Raw genomic sequence first — 20,497 nt, 5'->3', positions numbered from 1 at the left:
GAATTATAATAATAAGAAATTATTTTGGTGGTGCTGATGGAAGAATAAACATGTGTAATGACACTGCTTTTTAACTTTCAGATGAATGAACAAGACAGGACCAGTATTCATGAGGCTATGGAACAGCAGAGCATTTCCATCTCTAAGGCTGGTATTGTGACTTCTCTGCAGGCCAGATGCACAATAATTGCTGCTGCCAATCCCATAGGTAAAAATAAATCAATCAACACTTCCAAAGTATTGTAGAATCTAGGACCCAAACTGGCTTCAGGTTGCACTGATCAGAATGTATTGTTGATCAGTGAGACTTGGAGGAAAAGCTACAAAAACATTGAGATATGCAGTGCACAAGAACTTTTATCCTTGTAGCATATTTCACAAACACAGGATATCCTTGGGCACTTTACTGTCCATGCAACATTTGCACACCTTTTAATATAACTGAGTGGCTTGCTCAGTATATCAGAGAGCACTTGAGCATGAAAAGACTTTTGTTGGCCTGAGGTTTTCATTGTACCTTGTCTGCAGCCAATGCTAACTTGTTGAAGGATTGATGACTGATTAGTCAGCAACTCCATTTTTGTGATAAGTGTCTATGAGAATGATGCTAGTTGAAGTAGAAGGATGTGTTTGATCTAATAAGTGCCTCTATATTTCCAGTTTTTGGAAAGCATTCAGCAAAAACAAATCCCCCTTATTCGAATTAATTACAACTGACTTGTACAGATTGAAAATAAAACAAAATCAATTACCAATGGTTCTGGTCTCCTCGAGGAATAGTGTACTCATTAGCCCCAGATATAGTGAAGCTAAATCTACCTTTGCAATTGAAATGACAGATAATCCACTGACTTTAATTGATGAAATTTTACCAATATCTCATCTATAGTATTGAATTTATTTTGTGGGTAGTAGTTGTGTCTTCTTAAGTGTGAAGACTGAGAAGTCCCAATCTTCAAACTTAAACATCGATTTTAGGCTGACACACTCGATGTAGTACTGACAGAGCACTGTGATGCCTCTGAGATGAATCCGTAAACCACCGCTTGGTCTGCATGCCCTTAAACGCAAGTGATTCCCAAAACACGACTTCAAAGAGGAGCAGGGAAAGACTACTCTTAATCCAAGATGATATTCATCTCACAATCATTTTTATATGAAAATGCCTGGGCATTTATCTCTCTCTGCTGTTTTTGTGAGTTAGCTGTTGCTAAATTTTCTTCAGTATTTTCTACATTTTGGTTGTGACGACACTTAAAAGTGCTGAATTGGCTGTGAAGTACTATAGGATATTCTGTAATACTACTCAAAATAAAAACTTTATTTAAGGCAGTGTTCTGCAGGTTCAGTTATTGCCTGAAGCCTGCTTTTCCAGCAGTCCGAGTTGGGTAGAGTTATCACGAAATGCAAGTCTGTGGTCTTGAATTCAAATTCAAGTCTTACACCGTGCTGAAAGGCTAAGGTGTTCTTGGTTCAACATCTTAGAAATGAAGATCAAGACCATGTTTGCTTGGGGTTAGGTTTCTTTGTATTATTCATTATAGAGTAGGAAGTATGCCTCGTGATTTAGCAACCATTTCTCCTTTATTAGATAACTCAAATTTTGGTTATTGATCGACTTTTGAGAAGATTTGTAGCTCAGGTTGATGATATGTCTGTAAGTTAGCTTGCTGAGCTTGAAAGTTTGTTTTGAGACGTTTTGTCAGCACACTAGGTAACATAATCAGTGAGAGTCTCTGGTGAAGCACTGCAGGTATGTCCCACCTCTTTATTTATAGGTCTTGGTTTCTTAAGTGGGTGATGTCATTTCAGGTTTTCTTTTCAAGGGAAGTTAGATAGGATCTAAGTTGGTGTTTATTGATGGAGTTCTGGTTCGACTGCCATGCCTCTAAGAACGTGTGTGTGTGTGTGTGTGTGTGTGTGTGTGTGTGTGTGTGTGTGTGTGTGTGTGTGTGTGTGTGTGTGTGTCTTTGTTTTGCCTGTGCTAGGATGTGTGTGTAGTCCCAGTCAAAGTGATGTCCTTCTTTGTCTGTGTGTAGGGAAACTAGTGATAGTAGGTCATGACTTTTGGTGGCCAGTTGGTGTTCGTGTTACCTACTTGTCTGTCCGATGTGTTTTTTTTCAGTTCTTGCATGGTATCTTGTCATTTATATTGCTGCTCGTAGAATGTAGTGGTTCTGTTTGCCGAGCTGGAAGTTTTTGTTGCAAACGTTTCGTCCCCTGGCTAGGAGACATCATCAGTGCTCTGGAGCCTCCTGCGAAGCGCTTCTTTGATGTTTCTTCCGGTATTTATAGTGGTCTGTCCTTGCCGCTTCCAGACATCCGACTCAGACCCATAGTATCACTACCAGGGACACCAGCATACAAACTGGCCAAAGAACTACAACAGAAACTGAAACACCTGGTCAGCGGATCCAAACACTCCATACAATCAACACAGGAATTCTTGGACGCCATCAGGAATACACACCTAGACAAAGAAGAAACCATGATCTCATTCGACGTGACGGCACTGTTCACTTCGATTGACAAAACCCTAGCCAGAGAAACAATAGCCAACCTACTGGACATACAGAACAGAAAACAGGAGGCGGAACCTATCAACAAAGACGGCATACTTAAACTACTGGACTTGTGCCTCACTACACACTTTACATTCAACAATCAGATATACGAACAAATCAACGGAACACCCATGGGATCACCAATCTCGGGACTCATAGCAGAGGCAGTTATGCAAAGGTTAGAACAAACAGCCCTACCACAAATTCAACCCAAACTCTGGGTCAAATATGTCGATGATACGTTCGTAATCATCAAAAACACGGAAATAGAAAAAACACACTGGATCATCAACGCCACACTCACAGGAATTCGATTCACGAGAGAAGTAGAAAAGGACAGCCAACTCCCATTCCTAGACGTGATAGTACAGAGAACACCGAACGGAGAATTCACCACAAGGGTACACAGGAAAACAACACACCAAGTCCTAAACTATGAAAGTAACCACCCCAACACACACAAACGAAGCTGCATCAGGACACTATTCAAAAGAGCTACAACACACTGCAGTACACCAGAACTGCGAAAAGAGGAAGAGGAACACCTATACAAGATATTCACCAAAAACGGATACCCGCGCAACTTTATCAACAGATGCCTAAGAGATGGACCACGGAACGAGGACATGCCACAACCCAAAGGACTAGCCACACTTCCATACATCAGGAGCGTTTCAGAACTGACAGCCAGACTACTGCGACCCTTAGGACTCATAACGGCACACAAACCAACAGCCACGCTCAGACAACAACTTACTAGAACAAAGGAGCCAATACCCAACATGAGCAAAACTAATGTAGTATATAAAATACCATGCAAGGACTGCACAAAACACTGTATAGGACAAACAGGAAGACAGCTAACAATCCGCATACATGAACACCAACTAGCCACGAAACGACACGACCAGCTACCCCTAGTAGCCACACACTCAGACAACAAGCAACATGAATTCGTCTGGGAAAACACTACTATCATAGGGCAAGCCAGACAGAGAACAACCAGGGAATTCCTAGAGGCATGGCATTCATCCACAAACTCCATCAACAAACACATCGACCTGGACCCAATGTACCAACCACTACATCGGACAGCTGAAACTGACACCCGGAAGCGGCAAGGACAGACCACTATAAATACCGGAAGAAACATCAAAGAAGCGCTTCGCATGAGGCTTCAGAGCACTGATGATGTCTCCTAGCCAGGGGACGAAACGTTTGCAACAAAAACTTCCAGCTCGGCGAACAGAACCACTACAACAAGCACCCGAGCTACAAATCTTCGCACAAACTTTGCTCGTAGAATGTTTATGAACATTCAATTGATGCTTACAATATAATCTCTGCAAGTCTTTGAGTGAGCTGCTATTGTTTAGGGACCTTTTTAAAAAAAGATGTTTGGCATTGAGCGTCAACAAATGAGATGCTTAGCAAAATTTACTGATTTAAGTGTTGAAAATGGATGGATTTGTTTAGCTTTTTATTTATATTCCAAGTTAATAAAAAGGAAATCTCAAATTTCAAAATTCTGAATTAAAAATAGACACTGGAAAAATACAGCTGAAAATGTGTTGCTGGTTAAAGCACAGCAGGTTAGGCAGCATCCAAGGAATAGGAAATTCGACGTTTCGGGCATAAGCCCTTCATCAGGAATGAGGAGCGTGTGCCAAGCAGGCTAAGATAAAAGGTAGGGAGGAGGGACTTGGGGGAGGGGCGATGGAGATGCGATAGGTGGAAGGAGGTCAAGGTGAGGGTGATAGGCCGGAGTGGGGTGGGGGCGGAGAGGTCAGGAAGAAGATTGCAGGTTAGGAGGGCGGTGCTGAGTTGAGGGAACCGACTGAGACAAGGTGGGGGGAGGGGAAATGAGGAAACTGGAGAAATCTGAGTTCATTCCTTGTGGTTGGAGGGTTCCCAGGCGGAAGATGAGGCGCTCCTCCTCCAGCCGTCGTGTTGTTATGTTCTGCCGGTGGAGGAGTCCAAGGACCTGCATGTCCTCGGTGGAGTGGGAGGGAGAGTTAAAGTGTTGAGCCACGGGGTGGTTGGGTTGGTTGGTCCGGGCGTCCCTGAGGTGTTCTCTGAAGCGTTCCGCAAGTAAGTGGCCCGTCTCCCCAATGTAGAGGAGGCCACATCGGGTGCAGCGGATGCAATAGATGATGTGTGTGGAGGTACAGATGAACTTATGGTGGATATGGAAGGATCCCTTGGGGCCTTGGAGGGAAGTGAGGGAGGAGGTGTGGGCGCAAGTTTTACATTTCCTGCGGTTGCAGGGGAAGGTGCAGGGAGTGGAGGTTGGGTTGGTGGGGGGTGTGGACCTGACGAGGGAGTCACGAAGGGAGTGGTCTTTGCGGAACGCTGATAGGGGAGGGGAGGGAAATATATCCCTGGTGGTGGGGTCCGTTTGGAGGTGGCGGAAATGACGGCGGATGATACGTTGTATACGGAGGTTGGTGGGGTGGTAGGTGAGAACCAGTGGGGTTCTGTCTTGGTGGCGGTTGGAGGAGCGGGGCTCAAGGGCGGAGGAGCGGGAAGTGGAGGAGATGCGGTGGAGGGCATCGTCGATCACGTCTGGGGGGAATCTGCGGTCCTTGAAGAAGGAGGCCATCTGGGCTGTGCGGTGTTGGAACTGGTCCTCCTGGGAGCAGATGCGGCGGAGACGAAGGAATTGGGAATATGGGATGGAGTTTTTACAGGGGGCAGGGTGGGAGGAGGTGTAGTCCAGATAGCTGTGGGAGTCAGTCGGTTTATAGTAGATGTCTGTGTTGAGTCGGTCGCCTGAGATAGAAATGGAAAGGTCTAGGAAGGGGAGGGAGGAGTCTGAGACAGTCCAGGTGAATTTGAGGTCGGGATGGAAGGTGTTAGTAAAGTTGATGAACTGTTCAACCTCCTCGTGGGAGCACGAGGCAGCGCCGATACAGTCATCGATGTTGTCATCGAGAGTATGCTTGGCACACTCTCCTCATTCCCTACCTTTTATCTTAGCCTGCTTGGCACACTCTCCTCATTTACACCTCTTCCCACCCCGCCCCCTGTAAAAACTCCATCCCATATTCCCAATTCCTTCGTCTCCGCCGCATCTGCTCCCAGGAGGACCAGTTCCAACACCGCACAGCCCAGATGGCCTCCTTCTTCAAGGACCGCAGATTCCCCCCAGACGTGATCGACGATGCCCTCCACCGCATCTCCTCCACTTCCCGCTCCTCCGCCCTTGAGCCCCGCTCCTCCAACCGCCACCAAGACAGAACCCCACTGGTTCTCACCTACTACCCCACCAACCTCCGTATACAACGTATCATCTACCGTCATTTCCGCCACCTCCAAACGGACCCCACCACCAGGGATATATTTCCCTCCCCTCCCCTATCAGCGTTCCACAAAGACCACTCCCTTCGTGACTCCCTCGTCAGGTCCACACCCCCCACCAACCCAACCTCCACTCCCGGCACCTTCCCCTGCAACCGCAGGAAATGTAAAACTTGCGCCCACACCTCCTCCCTCACTTCCCTCCAAGGCCCCAAGGGATCCTTCCATATCCGCCACAAGTTCACCTGTACCTCCACACACATCATCTATTGCATCCGCTGCACCCGATGTGGCCTCCTCTATATTGGGGAGACGGGCCACTTACTTGCGGAACGCTTCAGAGAACACCTCAGGGACGCCCGGACCAACCAACCCAACCACCCCGTGGCTCAACACTTTAACTCTCCCTCCCACTCCACCGAGGACATGCAGGTCCTTGGACTCCTCCACCGGCAGAACATAACAACACGACGGCTGGAGGAGGAGCGCCTCATCTTCCGCCTGGGAACCCTCCAACCACAAGGAATGAACTCAGATTTCTCCAGTTTCCTCATTTCCCCTCCCCCCACCTTGTCTCAGTCGGTTCCCTCAACTCAGCACCGCCCTCCTAACCTGCAATCTTCTTCCTGACCTCTCCGCCCCCACCCCACTCCGGCCTATCACCCTCACCTTGACCTCCTTCCACCTATCGCATGTCCATCGCCCCTCCCCTAAGTCCCTCCTCCCTACCTTTTATCTTAGCCTGCTTGGCACACGCTCCTCATTCCTGATGAAGAGCTTATGCCCGAAATGTCGAATTTCCTATTCCTTGGATGCTGCCTAACCTGCTGTGCTTTAACCAGCAACACATTTTCAGCTGTGATCTCCAGCATCTGTAGACCTCATTTTTTACTGGAAAAATACAGCTGGTCTATTGTATCTTAAAAGGTAAAAAGACTGGAGAAATCATGATTCTTTTAAAGTGCATTTTAACTGTTTCAGTTGGAGCAAAGTCCCTCTCTTGTCCAGTACAAGGTTTTGTCTAGTTATTGTATATACAAAGAGTCTTGAAATTTCTGTAGCACCTTATCAAATGTCAAATTTAGGAAAATCCATTGCTGTCATGAATTTCATGCACTCTAATTCTGCAAGGCAAGAGTCTACATGATGAATGATCTACATTTTTGTGGGTGGGAGGGTAGGAAAAAATCTTGGCCAGGACCTGAATGTGAAGGTAAAGCTTAACTTCTGAATGCCATTGAATTATTTTTATAGTTTACTTGAAAAATTAAAGCAAGCTACAGGCTTTCAGTATTGGGAACATTGACACACAGAATCTAACATTCTTGTATTATTGCTTTAGATCCTGTGTTGGAATGGGCAGAAATGTTCCAAGCCGATCTTTACCATATTTGGTATGTGATGAGATCATTTGACAGGGCTGAGTTATTAAATATATTCCATGCTGAGATAGACAATTTTTTAATCAGTTGGGGAATCTGAGGCTATGGGGATCAGGTAGGAAAGTGGAGTTGAGGATTGTCAGATTAGCCATGATCTCATTAAATGGTGGAGTAGATTTGATGGGCTGAATCATTATTTTGCCGTTGCATGTTATGGTATTATCGATGAATAGTGAAATAACTTTTTCAGGATCATCTGAGAGACTATGTTTAAAGTTTTTAATGTACCTTTGCTCTGTTCAGGTGGCCGGTATGATCCTTCTTTGACCTTTGCGGAAAATGTGGATCTATCAGAGCCTATTGTGTCCAGATTTGACATTCTTTGTGTTGTTAGAGACACCATTGACCCTGTTCAGGTATGATTTAAAATTGCTCCTCATTCGCATAGTATTTTTGATATAAATGTCATATTACACCACCTACTTAGAGCCAAATAAATTGGCTATGCCCATTACTGAGATAACTGGATTAGTGGTGCTGGAAAAGCACAGCAGTTCAGGCAGCATCCAAGGAGCAGTAAAATCACTACTCCTCTTTATTTAAATAATGGAACCAAAATTGCTCTCAGTACTCCAGATGTGGTCTCACCAGTACTTTATACAGTTTCAGTAAGGTGTCCAACCTACTTGAAATAAGGCCAACATTCCATGGGTTTTAAATTAAGTTATTGGTAGAAAGGCAAGAAGGAATTTGAGAATTTCTTCACCCAGGTGATTGATGATGGGAACCTGGGTTTCACTTTCTTAAAGGATTTTAGAATTAGGATTCCTACTGTGTGAAAACAGGCCATTTGGCCCAACAAGTCCACACCACACCAACCCTCTGAAGAGCATCCCACCCAGACCCATTCCCCTACATTTACCCCTGACTCATGTACCTAACCTATATATCCCTGAGCGCTATGGGCAATTTAGCATAGCCAATTCACCTAACCTGCACATCTTGTGAGAGGAAACCAGAGCACCTGGAGGCAACCTACACAGACATGGGGAGAATGTGGACAGTCACCCAAAGCAGGAATCGAACCTGGGTCCCTGCCACTGTGAGGCAACAGTGCTAACCACTGAGCCAATGTGCCGCCCCATTGAGGGTGATGAGGGAGAAACCCTCAGAACTTTATTTTTCATTTGCAATATGCACTCATGGTGCTCTTATTCAGAGAGCTGCAGACCGAGAGCTAACAATTGGATTCGGCTGGATAAATTTTATCAGATACAAGAATGGTCTGAATGGCTTCCCGTGTTGTAAATTTTCAACCAATTGAAAACCTAGTGCCTTGTACTACTGGGACACTGCCATCCTTCCTTATTCCCGATTATTTTGAGAATTTTTTAATGCTACATATCACCGAATGACAGCTGTAGATTTTCACCATCTTGTCTTGTATAGGATGAATTACTGGCTCGCTTTGTTGTGGCCAGTCATATCAAAAACCACCCAAGCAATAAAGACTGTATGAATGGAGATGCAGAAGAAGCTTACTTGCCAAACACATATGGGGTGGATCCCATTCCACAGGAACTGCTGAAAAAATACATAATCTATGGCAAAGAGAAGGTTCATCCCAAATTGAACCAGATGGACCAGGACAAAGTGGCCAAGATGTACAGTGACCTCCGTAAAGAGTCGATGGTAAGAAAGCTATTCGTTTTCCACTCTGACCCTCACTTGTGCTTGTTTGAAGATTTCCTCATAGTTCCTTTATCGTCTCAATAACTATCTGAACAGAGTCAATGTGCTGCTTTCTTTCTTCTCTTTCCTGCTGTTTGTATATCCGCAAATTTAGACACCCTTTTTCGCGCTGTCTGTCCGTGTTATTGATTTTACGTCTTCAAGATATCAGGGTCCTGTATTCTGAGCCCCTGTACCATTGCTTCCTCTTAATAATTCTGAAGAGGAACTGGGACTATAGAGAATTGTTATTATAGAGCAATTTTCTTTGCTTCACCATTCACATGTGTGACTTTGTTTTTGAAAACTCAGTAACAATGAAATTAACATTTCAAACATTGTTTTAAAAATTTCTGAATATGTTAATAAAATGTAATACCTTTTTCTTTCAATTTCTAGTTTTACATCTTAGAATGGTTCCAGTTCAGGTGGTGACCCTTCAGATTTTCGTGTCCATGGTAGTCCTCTGTAAAAGTAACTCCATCCTAGTCCACTTGGATTTTTGAAAATCCTCTCTCATCAGATTATGATTCCATTCTCTTTCAAAGCTGCATTTGAACTGTCTCCACCACACACCTGAGCAGTGCAATCCAATTTCTAGCCACTCAATGCATAAATAGGAAATCCACCTCCTGATGTTGCTGTGTTTCAAGATACTATATCAGAGCATCAAGAATCTCAAAAACTGTTCAACGAGCAAGAAATTATTTTCAGTCAGTTTGAAATAAGCAAAACGCTGTCTGATATTAAGCACATAGAGCCTGTTACATTGTAGAGTTGTTAAGGTAAAGCGCGTAGAGGCATTAAAAGAAGTAGATAAGGAGAACAGAATTGAATGTGGTAATGGTTTTGAATGAAGTACACTGGGAGCACACTGTGTGAACCACAAATGCCAGCAAGTACCTCTCCGGCCTGTTTCTGTGCTGTGTAAATATTAGTGTGTATAATTTAGTGTACACATTGAACAAAGTAGTGAACTGCCACCTACTTTAAAATCTGAATGACAACTCTTCAGTTTTATATCTAAGTTGATACCCTCCTAATTCCATATGGTTCACCTGTGCATTAACATTGGATTCTTTGAGATTGTGCACTTATATCTGTAACCCTCACACATAGAACTCCCTTAAGATTTATTGAACATCGCTTTCTCTTGGTAATCCACGGTTAACTGTTTGTAATTTATTTAAATCGAGTTGGTTAGCTTGGTTGGCTGAATGACTAGTTTGCAATGCAGAATGATGCCAATAGTGTGGTTTCATTCCTGCTCCAGTTGAGATCGTTTTCACCCTCTTCCATTCCTTAGATTAAACCACCACCAGATATTTGTTTCTAAGAGCAGCCCTCTGGGTGCAACTATGGCAGTTTAGTATTCTAGATAAATAATGATTTCACTTCAAAACTCCTCAAATATTCTTCATAATAGCTGCTAAACAAATGCTGTTGGCGAGGTAACAAATAGGACTCAGTTAGGGCAGGGAGTCTGTTTGCTGTAGCAAGGCTTTAGCTGAAAAATGTGTTGCTGGAAAAGCGCAGCAGGTCAGGCAGCATCAAAGGAGCAGGAGAATCGACGTTTCGGGCATAAGCCCTTCAGGATTCAGCCCGCAACGTCGATTCTCCTGCTCCTTTGATGCCGCCTGACCTGCTGCGCTTTTCCAGCAACACATTTTTTAGCTCTGGTCTCCAGCATCTGCAGTCCTCACTTTCTCGTAGCAAGGCTTTAGACAAGATCCCACATTGCCGACTTGTCATGAAAGTAAAAGCCTGTGGGGTCCAAGGCACGGGGCAAGTTGAATCTGAAGTTAAAATTGAAGACAGGAAGCAAAAAATAATTGTCATCACTGACGTAAATACATTTGCATGGTTCTGCAGGTTTCTATAAAAGGTGTCTTGCTATTTGTAGTATATATCAATGGTCTAGATGTAAACATAGAAGCAATATTAGGAAGCTTGCAGATGATAAATAAATTATGTGGTAGATGAGAAGAAAACTTTGGACTAAATAGAACAATGGACAGGTCAGGTGGATGGAAAAGTGAGGCAAATAGAATTCAGTGTAATGAAAAGTGATATAATGCTTTTGAGGAAAGTCAACTAAACTAACAAGTCAAGTTCTGTGGGAGGGTGACTGGACCTGAAACGTTAACTCTGATTTCTCTTCGTAGATGCTGCAGACCTGCTGAGCTTTTCCAGCAATTTCTGTTTTTATGTGTAACAAGGCAAAGAAACGTACAATAAATGGTAGGAACCTGACATTTGGAGAAATGTCCACAGATTCCTGAAGGTGACTGGACAGGAAGAAAAGACAGTTGAGAAGTCACGTGGGACACTTATTTGCTGAGATATAAGAATGGGGACATTACACTGGAAATCTATAAAGTAATCCAACTACATGGACTGGATACAGTACTGTCAGTATAGGAAAGGGTAATTAGACTAGAGAATACCATGAAGGTGTTTGAGGATGTTGATTGGATTGGAAAACATCAATTATGAAGCAAGGTTAGATACATGAAGATTTTCTTTGGATCAGAGGCTGAGTGGAGAACTTGTATGAGGGGTGAGATTCAGTGCAGCAGGTCAGGATGTAAGGAGAAGGTAGAGTCTTCTGGAGTGTGCAAGCTGGGCAAGTTTAATGAACAAGGCGGGACTTTTAAAAAGTGTATTGAGTGTATTAAGGCGGCTCACTGGTTTAGCACTGGTTAGCCTCACAATGTCAGGGACCTGGGTTTGAATCCACTCTGAGGCGACTATCTGCGTGGAGTTTGTACAATCTCCCATTGTCTGTGTGGATATCCTCTGGGTGCTCTGGTTTTCTCTCACAGTCCAAGGATGTGCATTTTATTTGGATTAGTCATGCTAAATTGCCCATAGTATCTAGGGATGTGTAGGCTAGATGAATTAGCTGTGGGAAATGCAGGGATATGGTAGGAGGGTGGTTCTGGGTGGGATGTTGTTCAGAGGGGTGGTGTGGAGTCAATGGGCTGAATGTCCTGCTTCTATATCAAGAGTAAGCCAGGAGGGAGAAATAATAAAAGATGCTGAAGGTAAGATTTAGACAGTTCAGCCAAAATTAGAGTTCTTTATACAAATACGCTGAGTCTAAGGAACGAAGTAAATAAACTGCAGGCACCGTTTCAAATTAGAAACTGTGATCTAGTAGCCATTATGGAAACATGGCTGTGGGATGGTCAGGGCCAGAGACTAAACCCAGCAGGTTATAAGGTTTACAAGGAGGCTGGAACAAACTGCAGAGAGGGTGGAATAGCATTACTGATTGGAAACAATCACATCTGTGCTGAGGGAGGATGTAATGAGGAGGCAAGCACTCTCGAGTCCTATGGGCGGAATGAGGAACTGTAAATGAGACATCATGTTGAGGTTGTACAGGACCTTAGTCAGGCCACTTTTGAAGTACTGTGTATAGTTCTGATTGCCCTGCGATAGGAAAGATATTACTAAATTGCAGAGAGTTAAGAAAAGATTCACCAGGATGTTGCCAGGGCTGGAAGGTTTGAGTTATAGGGAAAGGCAGATTGGCTGGGAATTTTTTCACTGGAGCACGAGAGGTTATGGGGTAACCTTATAGAAGTTTATAAAACGCTGAGCGGCATAGATAGGGTGAATAGCAATGATGTTTTCCCTAGGGTAGAGAAGTTCAAAATGCAACAAGAGCAGCTAACTTGGTGAGGATGAGGTCATATCAATTTTTCCCTCTTGTTGGTTCCCTTATCGCTTGCTGCAGACTAAGTATAGCATCTGTGCCCTTTAGGACTCGGTCAGTAGAGTTGCTACTGAGCTACTTTTGGTGTTGGGCACAGAAATCCTTCACCCAAAGTACATTCAATGCCTTTGCTACCTTCCAAGCTTGCTACAAGTTATATTCAATGTGTCGGACCTGTTGTTCCTCAGATGAAGAGGGATGCAAGATATTAGTCAGCAAGAGGACTCCCTCCCATGTTTAATCTGATGCTTTAGATTAATGTGAGACTTTGTGGTGGGGTTCAGAGTCAATGATGGTTACTCCCAACTGTGTATCATTACACCATCCCTTTCAGTAGATCTGTTGGTTGGAAAGGGTTTATGATGGTGTTGGTTTGAGACATTGTCTGTAAGGCATAATTCCATGAATATGACTAAGTCAGCCTTCTGCTTTCCGAGTCTATGGGGCAGATCTCCCAATCTTGGTACAAACCTCCAGATATTGGTAAGTCGGAGAAGCAGAGCTGTGTTGTTTGTCAATACCATTTTCATTGCTGAAACTGATGTGATACAAATTGAGTGGCTTGCTAGGCCTTTCAGAAGACAGTTAAGGGACAACTGCATTGCTGTGAGTCTGGGCTCACATGGCTAGACCAGATCAGGATGGCAGATTTCCTTCCCAAAAGGCCGTGTAAAAACCCGAAGGGCTTTTTACATCAATTGAACATGATTAGGTGATTGCCATTAGACCAGCTTTAAATACCAGATTTTTTTTTAAATCGACCTCTAATTTTGACCATCTGCCGTGGTGAGATTCAAATCCATACCTCCAGCCTAGGCCCCTGGATTATTAGTCTGCGACATGAGCACTACACTGCCACTTGATAAATGTACAATAAGTTGGAGACTGAACTCCGCCTTTCCAATTACAAAATCTGTACTGAGGTTTAAGCATTCTCTTAATGTGGCCAGTTCCATACAGGTTTACAGAAAATACCCTTTCTCTCTCCTACAGGCTACTGGCAGTATTCCTATCACAGTGCGACACATTGAATCCATGATTCGTATGGCTGAGGCACACGCTCGCATCCACCTCCGAGATTATGTGATGGAGGATGATGTCAACATGGCCATTCGGGTCATGCTGGAAAGCTTTATTGACACACAGAAGTTCAGTGTAATGAGGAGCATGAGGAAGGTGAGCCTGTGGGAGAGTTGTTTCACTGCTTTTTTGTTACTCCTACTGTTGTGTGGTAAAATGGAAAATGGCTGTATTTTTCAGCACTAATTGAAAATGCTTCATTTTACTAGTGATTAGATTTCCTTACCAATAAAATACATGGATATGGATTACTCTTTTCCCCTTTGTTATTTGTAATCTGATTATGTCAAGTCAAACTATCCTGATCTTTCTTCAGTACCGGGGTGTAAATAAAAGAATGCTCCCAGCTCTGTAAGGCTGACTGGAAATTTTAACCCTGTTCTTTTCAATCCTCTGACAAGGAATCCTGGACATGATTACTCCAGAAAGTTTAAGATCATATCAGATACATGAAGGAATAGTGTGGCATAAATGTTTCTTTGTGTACTGCACAAAACAAAAGTATAATAGCAAAAAGGCAGGAAAGTGGTGTTGAGGATTACCAGATCAGCCATGATCTCATTGAACAACAGAACAGGCTGAAACTGAATGACCTACTTCTGCTCTTACATCTTGTGTCTTTGTCTTAAATAGGGTTGGTAGGCCTATGATTATAAGTGACGAATTCTTACCTAATTTTGCATGTTTAGAGTGCAGACCTTGTGGATCCTCTGGAGTCTCCCAGTATACACACTTTCAAATATACATGTGACACTGCTGCCCTTTTAACAATGTTATTTTATCCTTGGGTGTTTTTTTCTTCAGTGTGGTCATAAAGGCAGAGATACCAAAATGTCTGGGAAAAAGTCTAGTTTACAATGGCGGGGGAGAATGGCCAGTTATGACAATAGGTGCAGGAGTAGGCCATTCTGCCCTTTGAGCCTACACCACCATTCAATGTGATCATGGCTGATCATCCTTAATCAGTATCCTGTTCCTGCCTTATCTCCATAACCCTTGATTCCACTATCCTCGAGAGCTCTGTCCAACTTTTTCTTAAATGAATCCAGAGACTGGACCTCCACTGCCCTCTAGGGCAGAGCATTCCACACAGCCACCACTCTCTTCATGAAGAAGTTTCTCCTCATCTCTGTCCTAAATGGTCTACCCCGTATTTTTGAGCTGTGTTCAAAGTTTGTGAGAAGATTTGTAGCTCTGGTGCTCGTTGTTGTGGTTGTGTTTGCCGAGTTGGGAATTTGTGTTGTAGACATTTCATCCCCTGTCTAGGTGACATCCTCAGTGCTAGGGAGCCTTCTGTGAAGCGCTTCTGTGATCTTTCCTCTGGCATTTGTAGTGGTTTGAATCTGCCGCTTCCAGTTGTCAGTTCCAGCTGTCCATCGCAGTGGCCAGTATATTGGGTCAAGGTCGATGTGCTTATTGATTGAATCTGTGGATGAGTGCCATGCCTCTAGGAATTCCCTAGGTAAAAACAATGACTGCAGATGCTGGAAACCAGATTCTGGATCAGTGGTGCTGGCAGAGCACAGCAGTTCAGGCAGCATCCAACGAGCAGCTCGTTGGATGCTGCCTGAACTGCTGTGCTCTTCCAGCACCACTGATCCAGAATCTAGGAATACCCTGGCTGTTTTCTGTTTGGCTTGTCCTATAATAGTAGTGTTGTCCCAGTCGAATTCATGTTGCTTGTCATCTGCGTGTGTGGCTACTAAGGATAGTTGGTCGTGTCATTTCGTGGCTAGTTGGTGTTCATGGATGCGGATCGTTAGCTGTCTTCCTGTTAGTCCTATATATTGTTTTGTGCAGTCCTTGCGTGGGATTTTGTACACTACATTGGTTTTGCTCATGCAGGGTATCAGGTCCTTCGTTTTGGTGAGTTGTTGTCTGAGAGTGGCTGTTGGTTTGTGTGCTGTTATGAGTCCTAGTCCAACACAAATTCTAAGCTGTGTCCTCTGGTTCGGCACTCACCCATCAGCGGAAACATGTTTTCTGCCTCCAGAGTGTCTAATCCTTTAATAATCTTATGTCTCAATCAGATCCTCTCTCAGTCTTCTAAACTCAAGGGTATACAAGCCCAGTCACTCCAGTCTTTCAGCGTAAGGTAGTCCTGCCATTCCAGGAATTGACCTCGTGAACCTACGCTGAACTCCCTCAATAGCAAGAATGTTGGGGATCCAAGATGGTGGCGACCCAGCAAGTCTGAGTCTACAGTGGTCCTCCCAGGACTTGGGCAAAGTGGGTCACCCACCCCCACCACACTCACCAAAACATTTAAAATAGCTGTTTAATTTAATTAGCTGCTTAGTATAAAATTTAAACAATCTAATCTTCAGTAAAAATGACTAAAAGTAAGGGAGTCCGCAGCTCTGAGCAACCAGGAGCCCCTCCCCCACCCTCTCCAGCTGCAGCAGAGGCGTCCGCAGACGCCCCAGGGGGACTTATCTACGGTGACGAGCCTCGTGGAAATCATCTCCAAACTGGATGCGAAGATCGACGCTTTTATTGAAGAGTCCCGAAGCCGATAGGACTCACTCTCGGCTGCGCTGCAAAAGCATGACCGAGACATTAAGGAAATCGAGCGCCGAGTCAGGGGGCGGAGCTAAAGGCCGCGACCTCCAAAATTACAGCGTAATCGGCTGTGGATCGGGTCCGGACTCGAACAACCAGTCCAGACCTTAGAAAATCACATTGACTACCTCGAGAATTGAGATCGTCGAAAAAATATTTGTTTGCTGGGCCTTCCCGAAGGGGAAGAGGAAGGCCAGCTTACAGCGTTCCTCAAACGGTGGCTTCCACAACTTTTAAATCTGGAGGCTGGATCAGGACAGGTCAGGGTGGAATGGGCCTACTGGGTTGCAATACGCGGATCTGGCTCGGACCAGCGCCCCCGCCCGGTCCTGATCTGACTGCAGAGCTATAAGGAGAGGCAGATACTCTTAGAAATCTCTAGAAATCTTGGAAAAGATTTCCAAGCCATGATCTATAAAGGCTCCAAGATCAGGACTTTTCCCCAGCTCTGGTCTGAAAGAGGAAGGCATTCGATGAGGCAAAGAAGTGTTTAAGGGACTTAAATATTCAGTACTCTTTACGCTACACAGCGACGCTGCGCTTCAACCATGAAGGATCCGTATATAACTTTGGATCGTTGGAAAAGGCTAAGGAATTTTTCGATCTGGTCCACTTATGGACATGTATAACTACACATACAGTCAGGGCTGTCTCCCGCCTTCGTTGAAAGAGGCAAATATCTCTCTTACCCTTAAAAAAGGAAAGGATCCAGAAGATTGTGTGTCATACAAACCAATATCCTTACTAAATGTAGATTTTAAAATCCTTTCTAAAACGTTAGCATTGAGACTAGAAAGGGTATTGCCACATATCATAAAGGAGGATCAGACGGGCTTTATTAAGGGCCATAGATCATCCAATAATATTAGAAGGATTTTGAATATGATTCAAGCCTGCCATCAGGGAAAGATACCAGGAGTAGTAGTCTCTTTAGACATGGAAAAGGCATTCGATAGGGTTGAATGGTCACACTTGTTTTACCCATTGGAAAGGTTTGGCATTGGAAAGGTGTTTCCCAAATGGGTCTCAACATTGTATAGTAATCCCAAAGCATCTGTGGTTACCAATGGATTAGGTTCAGATAGCTTCAGTGTTGATAGGGGCTGCCGTCAGGGATGTCCTCTCTCGCCATTGTTATTTACGCTAATAATTCAACCACTAGCAGAAGCTATACGGGCTGATCCTAATATAACGGCCCCGAGGATTGGTACAGGTAAACATAAAATTACCCTTTATGCAGATGATGTTCTTCTATTCCTCAGTAATCCTCTGGTCTGTACCTCACTCAATCCAAGTTATTAATACATTTAGCGCATTCTCAGGCTATAAAATTAATTTCTCAAAATCAGAGGCTATGCCAATGGGTGGCCTTGCTATGATACCCTACTTATGGGACGCATCCCACTTTCCCTTTCGGTGGTCCCTGAAGGGTTTCTTATATTTAGGCATTTTTATTATCCCAGTATTTGGTCAGTTATTACAAAGCTAACTTTGTGCATTTACTGGAAAGGATATGGCACGACCTCCAGCAATGGGGAGACCTTCGGATTTCTTGGCTGGGTAGAATAGCACTAATTAAAATGAATGTCCTTCCCAGTCTTCTATACCCTATGTGAATGCTTCTGGTGATGCTGCCGAGGCTGACACTACATAAATTATGTGGCTGGTTGGGTTCCTTTATCTGGAATCATAGACGGCCCCTCATTAAGCTGAAGAAGCTACAGTTTCCACAGGCAAGGGGAGGATTGGACTTCCCAGATTTTAGGAAATATCAGTTAAGTTCTCTATTAAGTTACATAGCTGATCAGGTCTTGTCTGATCCACAATCAATCTGGCTGGATATCGAGGCTTCTCAAGTAAAATGCCCACTTATTAACCTTTTATTTTCAGGCAAGAGGAAAATCATTACGGATCACTGTAAAAGCCCTATAATACTAAACACAATTAAAGCTTGGAATATAATGCAGCAAAATGAGTGCAACTCACATAAAACATCCCCCTATGCGCCAATAATGGGAGCATGGGGATTTCAACCGGGGATAGAGAATGTAGAGTACTACGCCCATTGGGGCTTTCTTCCGTCAGTACTATTTATCATTTACTACATGATGAAGTATCGGGCGATAGGGACAATCTGCTTAAAACATGGAATCAGGAATTGGGACAAGAAATCCCGATAGAAACATGGAATGAGATTGGGGAAAACGCCAGAAGAATCACCAACTGTAACAGAACTCAGGCTACCCAGCTGAAGATACTTCATAGGGCCCATATAGCACCGGATCGATTAGCAAAATTTAAGGCAGGAGCATCTCCAATGTGTCCCTCTTGTACATAGCCTATGGACCTGTCATAAGATCCATAGATACTGGACTAAAGTAGCAAGTACCCTGACAGAAATTTTAGGAACAGAAATTAAAGTGGAACCTGTATCTCTCCTTTTGGGCTTTTCAAACTTTCCCTCCCTGGATACGCACAGGAAGATATTATTTTCTATTCTCTCTTTCTGTGCAAGGAAAAATATTTTGGTAAATCGGGTGGTTGAGGGCCCCCCCTGGACTTTCAAATTGGCACAGACTAATTATGGAATGTATTCCCCTTCCTTACAAATATGGTGCACTGAAAGACCAAATTATTTCATAAAATATGGCAGCCCTTCTTGAATTATATAAATACAGATATTTCGGCTATCCTAACAAGGGCTTTTATTTAATTGAGATTACGCACCTGGTTGGTCCGGGGCCCCTTGGGAGAGGAATCCCGCATGAATACGGGTTTTGTTACATTTGATGTTAACACATTCCGAGCATGTATCTCACTGCCCAATTTCTGTGTTATCCGTTGTTTTTTTTTCTCTTTGTCTTAATTGAATAATGTAAGAGATTTAATTATACACTCTGGTTAGTTGAGTTTTTTTCTTTCTCGGTATTTTTCTTTTGTTAAATTTTGGTTATTATTTATTTAAGATTTAATTGTATATCAATATTTGTGCTTGAGAGTTTTGTTTTTTTTTGTCTATTAAAAAAATAGCCAGAATGTCTTTCCTCAAACTGCGCACAGTACTCCAGGTGTGGTCTCACCAGGGCCCTGTACAGCTGCAGAAGAACCTCTTTGCCTCTATACTCAATCCTTCTTGTTATGAAGGCCAGCATGCTATTAGTCTTCTTCACGACCTGCTGTACCTGCGTGCTTACCTTCATTGACTGGTGTACAAGAGCGCCCAGATCTCTTTGTACTGCCCCTTTACCTAAATTGATTCCATTAGGTACAATCTACTTTCCTGTTCTTGCCACCAAAGTGGATAACCGTATAGTTATCCACATTAAACTGCATCTGCCATGCATCTGACCACTCACCGAACTGTCCAGGTCACCCTGTAATCTCCTAACATCCTCCTCACATTTCACCCTGCCACCCAGCTTAGTATCATCAGCAAATTTGCTAATGTTATTACTAATATCATCATCTATATTATTAATATATATTGTAAAAAGCACTGATCCCTGCGGTACCCCACTGGTCACTGCCTGCCATTCCGAAATGGAGCCGTTTATCACTACTCTTTGTTTCCTGTCAGCCAACCAACTTTCAATCCAAATTAGTACTTTGCCCCCAATACCATGCACTCTAATTTTGCTCACTAACCTCCTATGTGGGACTTTATCAAAAGCTTTCTGAAAGTCCAGGTACACTACATCTACTGAATCTCCCTCATCCATCTTCAGAGTTACATCCTCAAAAAATTCCACAAGATTAGTCAAGCATGATTTCCCCTTCCTAAATCCATGCTGACTCTGACCTATCCTGTTACTACTATCCGGATGTGTCGTAATTTCATCCTTTATAATAGACTCCAGCATTTTTCCTACCACTGAGGTCAGACTAACTGGTCTATAATTTCCTGCTTTCTGTCTCTCACCTTTCTTAAAAAGTGGTACAACATTAACCACCCTCCAATCCACAGGAACCAATCCCGAATCTATCAAACTCTGGAAAATAATCACCAACGCATTCACGATTTCTTGAGCCATTAGGTACAATCTACTTTCCTGTTCTTGCCACCTTCAGTACCCTGGGATGTAGACCATCAGGCACCGGGGACTTATCAACCTTCAGACCTAATGGTCTCTCTAACACCAATTCCTGATAAATAT

At 43.7% G+C, this 20,497-nt stretch overlaps 1 protein-coding gene across 1 annotated transcript in view; it reads left to right on the top strand.

Annotated features, from left to right (window-relative positions):
- The window catches only part of mcm2 (minichromosome maintenance complex component 2), a 53,853-nt gene that overhangs the window by 28,266 nt on the left and 5,090 nt on the right, over positions 1-20,497 (top strand). The window contains exons 12-15 of the mRNA XM_060835064.1: positions 82-208; positions 7,550-7,662; positions 8,696-8,938; positions 13,695-13,877. Of these exons, the coding sequence (XP_060691047.1) occupies positions 82-208; positions 7,550-7,662; positions 8,696-8,938; positions 13,695-13,877 (666 nt within the window). The remainder of the gene's footprint in view (positions 1-81; positions 209-7,549; positions 7,663-8,695; positions 8,939-13,694; positions 13,878-20,497) is intronic.

The sequence above is a fragment of the Hemiscyllium ocellatum genome, chromosome 14 (assembly GCF_020745735.1).
Source record: "Hemiscyllium ocellatum isolate sHemOce1 chromosome 14, sHemOce1.pat.X.cur, whole genome shotgun sequence".
Taxonomy (NCBI): Eukaryota; Metazoa; Chordata; class Chondrichthyes; order Orectolobiformes; family Hemiscylliidae; genus Hemiscyllium; species Hemiscyllium ocellatum.
The sequence above is the reverse complement of the archived record's forward strand: the minus strand, read 5'-3'. Positions and strand labels throughout refer to the sequence as shown.